The sequence below is a fragment of the Terrapene carolina genome, unplaced genomic scaffold (genome assembly GCF_002925995.2).
Source record: "Terrapene carolina triunguis isolate 2854851 unplaced genomic scaffold, T_m_triunguis-2.0 Scaffold66, whole genome shotgun sequence".
NCBI lineage: Eukaryota > Metazoa > Chordata > Testudines > Emydidae > Terrapene > Terrapene triunguis.
The window spans coordinates 3,403,168-3,409,167 of record NW_020664417.1 but is presented as its reverse complement, the minus strand read 5'-3'; the positions used below and the strand labels follow the sequence as shown (position 1 = coordinate 3,409,167).

At 38.7% G+C, this 6,000-nt stretch overlaps 1 protein-coding gene across 3 annotated transcripts in view; it reads left to right on the top strand.

Annotated features, from left to right (window-relative positions):
• PDE5A (phosphodiesterase 5A) overlaps positions 1–6,000 on the top strand; it is a 100,178-nt gene that overhangs the window by 55,487 nt on the left and 38,691 nt on the right. For all 3 annotated transcript variants that reach the window (XM_026647799.2, XM_026647798.2, XM_026647801.2), the window contains exons 8-9: positions 1,488–1,596; positions 4,938–5,022. In XM_026647799.2, the coding sequence (XP_026503584.1) occupies positions 1,488–1,596; positions 4,938–5,022 (194 nt within the window). The remainder of the gene's footprint in view (positions 1–1,487; positions 1,597–4,937; positions 5,023–6,000) is intronic.

Below are 6,000 nucleotides of genomic sequence, written 5' to 3'. Positions count from 1 at the left end.
TACTCCTGTTCTTTTTACATAAAAAAGAATGCTTTCTTGTCTCCAGTATTGTGCATGGATTCTTTGGACATGTGCATTTACATCTGAAAAATAATAGACTTCTACTCACAAGTCAAAGAGAAAATGCAGAAGCCTGATGGGAACAGGTATATCGATAGGAGATGGGCACTCTCCCAGAATGGGTGGGGAAGGACTAGGACAAGAATCAAAGTGCCTTAATTAAATACATAAGCACTAAGCAATTAGAAAAGAGATGATTGATTTTGTAAAGTTATTTTAGGCCCTGATTTGGGGGAAACAGATGTTCTGTGTCAATAATGCAATCCCCATGCAATTAATTGTTCATTCATTCATTCTAAGAGCACATTTTACATGAACTTAAAAGCAGAAAATTCATAAATGTTGCCATCTGTTCTCAGTTGAAAAATATGTGAATTTCATCTATTATTGATTTTCTAATGTGTCAGATTTCTAGATGCATATTATTTTTGAAGTGTTGTATTTCTGTGAACACACATTCAGCTGGTTGAGGTAACATCTTTTATTGGACCTTGCCTCTAATATCTTGGGACTGACATGGCTACAACTACATTGCATATATTCATCTGTCATTCATTTTTATCCTTCATTCTTGTAGATTACATTGATTTATTTCCTAAGTTTAGTATTTTGAATACATTCTAACTATCCTAACATTTAAGAGTATAATTTCCTCTGGATGCTTACACAAGACATAACTAAGTTTTACAGCTTATCTACATCGGAAAGTTGCACTGGTTTATCTTAAATAAGTTTTTAAACCAATTTAGTTCAATTGGTGCAAACCTCTGTGTGGATGCTTATATTTCAGTTGAAATCAGGCTTATTTCAGCTGAGCTTAAATCAGTTAGGGACAAGTTTAAACTAAACTGAAATAAGCCAAACTTAAACCAAAATGTCTGCAGAGCGGTTTGCACTAAAACAGTTAATTTTTAAACTTGAGTTATACTTGTGCAGCTTTCTCATGTAGACAAGTCCTTAGCAGAACCACTAATTTGTAGAGAGAACTTGTATGGATTTTAATAGAAGTCACTTGCATGCATGGAGCGCTAAATACACCTACACATCTCCCGCGTTTCATTTGTAATTGATTAAACAAAATAAACACATGCATCAGAGATAAGGCTTATAATGTTACTCTCAGAATATTGTTAATTGTTTGGTCTTTTGTAGTGATGTGCACAGTATGGAATGGCTGTACGTTATCATCTCTGTTAGTTTAATTTAAATGAGACGTGGATATGCAAAATTGGACTGTCTGAGTCATCTAACTGTAGCACAGCCTACAATTATGTGTTGGGTTGGATCTGTGCTTGGGAATTGATCACACCTTTCCCTTTGATTTACATATGATGATATATTTTACATTTGCTTAGAATTATTGCATGTTCCAGTGTCAGATAAAGAATACCATGAATAATATCTGTCTGTCCTTGCTGTTCCATCAGGGACTATGATGCAAACAAAATAAATTATATGTATGCTCAGTATGTCAAGAATACCATGGAGCCTCTTAATATACCAGATGTTTGCAAAGACAGAAGATTTCCATGGACAGTAAGTAAAGTGAAATTGAGTTTGGAATCCAATAATAAAAGACACAGATGATTTTATGTTTACCTTTCATATATGACCAAGACTTGTGTGTTCTACCCTTATTACTACTATCATTGCTGTATTTACTGACTGCCAATGCTTGGAACTGTTTAAACTTAGAGGAAGATACACAGTCCCTGACCCAAGGAATTTACAAACAATACAGTTCTGACACACAGTGGGGCAGGGTGGCTAGAAGATGGATTAATCACAAAGAAAATCAGTATAAAAATAAATATAATTATACTTATTTACTAGAGAATACATGTTCCTAGGCCAAGAGAAAGAAGTATGTTCTAAGGGAGGTTTTAATGAAGTCAGGATGGAAGCTTTCCACATCAATCCTGAGGATTGGTCACCACAGTTTGCTGTAAGATTTGGGAGTAGACTCAGAAGTTCTTTCTCACTTTTGGTCTGGGAGAGGTTAGCCATGATACAGATGTGAACTGTTTGCTTCCCGAGGAAGGCGCAACTGCACTTCTCTTCAACATCTCATGGTTCCCAGTCCGCAGGGCAGCATCGGGAAGAGCCAGCTTGTGGCAGGGTGTCCCAGAGACCACTTGGATAGAAGCTGGAGATTTAGGAAGGAAGGGACAATTGGTAACAGACCAGCGTAGTGGAAAGCCCAAGCAACAGCTCTAGTGCCTTGGTGTCCCTGTCAGCAAAAAGCAAACCTGTGCCTCTTACTCCCAGAACAGTGCCTGGAAAGCCGCCTGGTCTTCTTGTTACACTTTTGCAAAAGCAGGTTGGTTTATTATATCCTAATACATTTGTAGGCAGTGCATGAAGGAGAGAGTGGGAGGGGGGAAGGAGTGTATTATTGTCAGCAGATGGGCTTCCACTATATTCTCTCCCTTCTGGGGTCAAGCAGCAGGTAGGACAGAAGGTACAATGTCCAACAAGATTGTTCCAGTAACTGGATAATAGGGGCTGCTGGAGAGCTATGCAGTGCTTCCACTTTAAGCTGTGCACAGTTTGGTCATACTGGGAGCTGAGTACTCTGCACTTTGCAGGGGAGAGCCCACGACTAGCCCCATTTAATGTCTCATGGGGGGGGGGGGGGGGGGGAGGGAACAAAATGGATGTCCTGGATTGGTAGACAAAGAAATAGGTGACTATTTGGCAGAAGATTTAAAATACATAAAAGAAACATTTGGGGACCAATTTCAAACAGGAGTTTGTTTAGGACAAGCCCTTTGATTTGGCAGCAGAATTTGAATTTTCTGCTCATGCAGAAATGCATTGTTCCCTGGACTCTAAATGATTTATTATGCCTAAGAAAAATGTTGACCTGCATTTACTTCTAGATACATGTGCATACATGGATAAAGAGGAAACAATAGTACTTCTGGAGAGGAATTCTGGATAATCTATTTCTTCAACACAATGACATTGAGTCCACACCTTATACTCCTTTCATATCTATTCTCCCTCCCCCCATCTCTCCAAACAATTGATCATTGGTCTATTTTCTGTAAGCAGTGTGCATTGTGGGGTGCTCCAAAGTCCACTCAAGTCAATGGAGAGACTCCATGGGCTTTGGATTAGGCCACATATGAACATTACCTTGGGGCCATTGGTTTCCCTCCTCCAAGCACTTAACTAGCTTTCATGAAAGCCCTCCTTCAGTGTCTTTCAACTGCAATTGCTGGAGAGTTTGAAGGGAAGGAACATTTGGGACAAATAATGGTTGCAGCTTGGAAAAAAGGTTAATGGTTTAAACACTAAACAATAGGGAAATCAATGGAAGAGACAGGAGAAGAGGAAACAGAAGAGTGGCAAGAACAGGAGGAAATATTAGGGAGGGACAAAAGAGGAGAAAGTGGGAAGGAAAAATGGAGTGACAGTGGACAGAAGGGAAGGACATGCATAAAGAGGGAACAATAAGAGTAGAAAACAGAGATCTACATGGAGTAGATAGGATAATTTTCACCACTGACTCAAGTTAATGGAAAAACTTGTCAACTAACCAGGTAGAAACCTTGTGCACGGCTAACACACCTTAGAAGGGCAGCATGCAAGGTCGCACTCCAGTCTACACTGGCATAGAAAATAACAGATGTCTATTTGTCATTTTGAGGCAAGCAAGCAAATCTTTGGTTGATTGCTGATGTTCAAAGAAGGAGAATTGGTGTATGGGGATGAGAGATGAATCATGAAATCAAGGCTCCCTGACAGTTTCTTTTCTCTCCATCCCAGTTTGGGCTTTAGGACTCTCGATAACCCCCAAAGCATTATCAGCTCATTTCTCATCAGCACCCTGCACCTGCTGCAAATTGTTGCATTTATAATGATTGAGCTTACCCTTGAGTATTCAGACAGACATCCTCATACCTGTGTAACTAGACTATTGAGCAAGTGTATAAAGTGCAGCAGCAGATCTTTGAAGATACGTGTCTGTGCACCTGAGAGGAGAGTTGAGACAATAGTTGTTACCACCATAAATTAAAACATCGTAGACAAGAGCAACACAGTATAGGTCACTGTGTTCCAAACTGTGGTCTGTGAAGAGCTGGCTGGCTTCAGGGGGCTGGCGTTCCTCCTTATTTCCAGTTAATTTCACAGGTATCGAGGCTCTTAATTGCAAAGAAGTGCCTGGAGTCATATAAAGCATTACACATTACATCATCCCTTTGAACGTTTTCTACAAAGAATAGCATATGCTCTTCTACACTGTAGGCAAAATGTTCCTTTATTTGTGCAACGATCATGCCTGTAAGGCTAAAAAGAAACTAACCGAGGCAGCCAAGAACCAAAGAAACTTCAGAGCTGAAATATTAGCATGCTAATATTTTTTCCTTCCCTTATATGGAATCAGACATTGGACCATGCTTTGTTCTTAGTTATCCCCATGAGATTCCAGTACTCGGTGTAACAGAGCAGAATTAGGTCCATTTTCTTTCATTACTTAAGAATCCTCACAACTGGGGAAGTGGAGAAGGTATCTTAGAGCCCCACTAATTTCTCCTCAGCTACCCTAAATTGAAAATCTGTCCCGCGTGTACAGTACAGTCATTTTCATTTTAATGAAAGGAACTATCATAAAATGTAAAAGTAGACCCAAATGACTGTAAATTCATCTCGACACTTTGTTATTACTCATTTATTTATTTATTATTCCCTAGTCCCCGTTATGCTAGATGCTGCACAAACACAAATGAAGACATGGTCCCTGCCCCCAAAGAGTTTATAGTCTAAGAATTACAGTTTTATAATCTGCCTTCCTTGCATGGCCTGCCAATCAGGGCTCGTGAATAGATCTCTCTGTAAGTTTTTAACTGTATTCTTTATTTGCTTAACAGAATGAAAATGCAGAAAATGTAAACCAGCACATAAAAAGTTTACTTTGTACACCAATAAAAAATGGGAAGAAGAATAAAGTGATAGGTATTACCATTTTGATTTGTTTACATTTCTACTTGCACACTGCATGCCCAGTCGTTACACAAAATATCATAACATGCATCTAACTGTTGTCTTTATGTGAGATAAAATGTATTGATATTATACTGCTGGTATGTAACTATGTAGGATTTTTTTGGATACTTCTGTATAATTGCTATACAGAAGTATTTCTGTACTCCAGAGTAAAATTTCAGCAACATGAAATCTAAAATCATAAGAGAAAATCCTTAAGCACAATGAAATAGTTGTCATGCTTTTAATTCAGGGCCCCATTGTACTCCTATCTATCATTTTTTTACCTACTATAGGTGAAAAAATACCAATAACACCTCAATTATTTTTTTCTACTTTTTCTATTTATTTCCTTTGTGCGCCTGACAGCACTCTGTTGGTAATTATTTTCATGGTATTCCCTGTAGACAGTCAGAGTTCCTTGTTCTTTTTATGGGTCTTTTGCATGTCAGTAGGTAAGAGAAAAGCTTTACTTTAAAAAATAAGAAAATATAAAAGCCTGAGACACCTGGCATATAGACTAAGGGGAAGAAGAAGCACCTGAAACTACTTCCACCTCTTCTTTTATATTTTATTTAGATTTCATATTGATAGTTACTTTTTAACATTTACACATGCTCAATTAATGTAACAAATTATGTTAAAATTCCAGTCTAATCAATATTGTATTGAGGAATAGGAAGGACAGTCTATGGGATGTACTCTCTAATCATCCAGCTGGTTTGTGCCACTCAGCTGGTGCAAAGAGGCCAGAACTGATCACAACTGGTCAGCAGAAAATCCCCTTGTTGGAGGGGAATGCCCAGGAGCTGTAAGTGTGCTAGTGTTGAAATCTTCACCTGTCAACAACTCTTCTGGCATGGGAGTATTTTAGGGACAAGGAGTGAGCATGGTGGAGCTGCACCAGCATCAGTGGTGCAAGTTGGAGCTGCTCTAACACTCATCAGG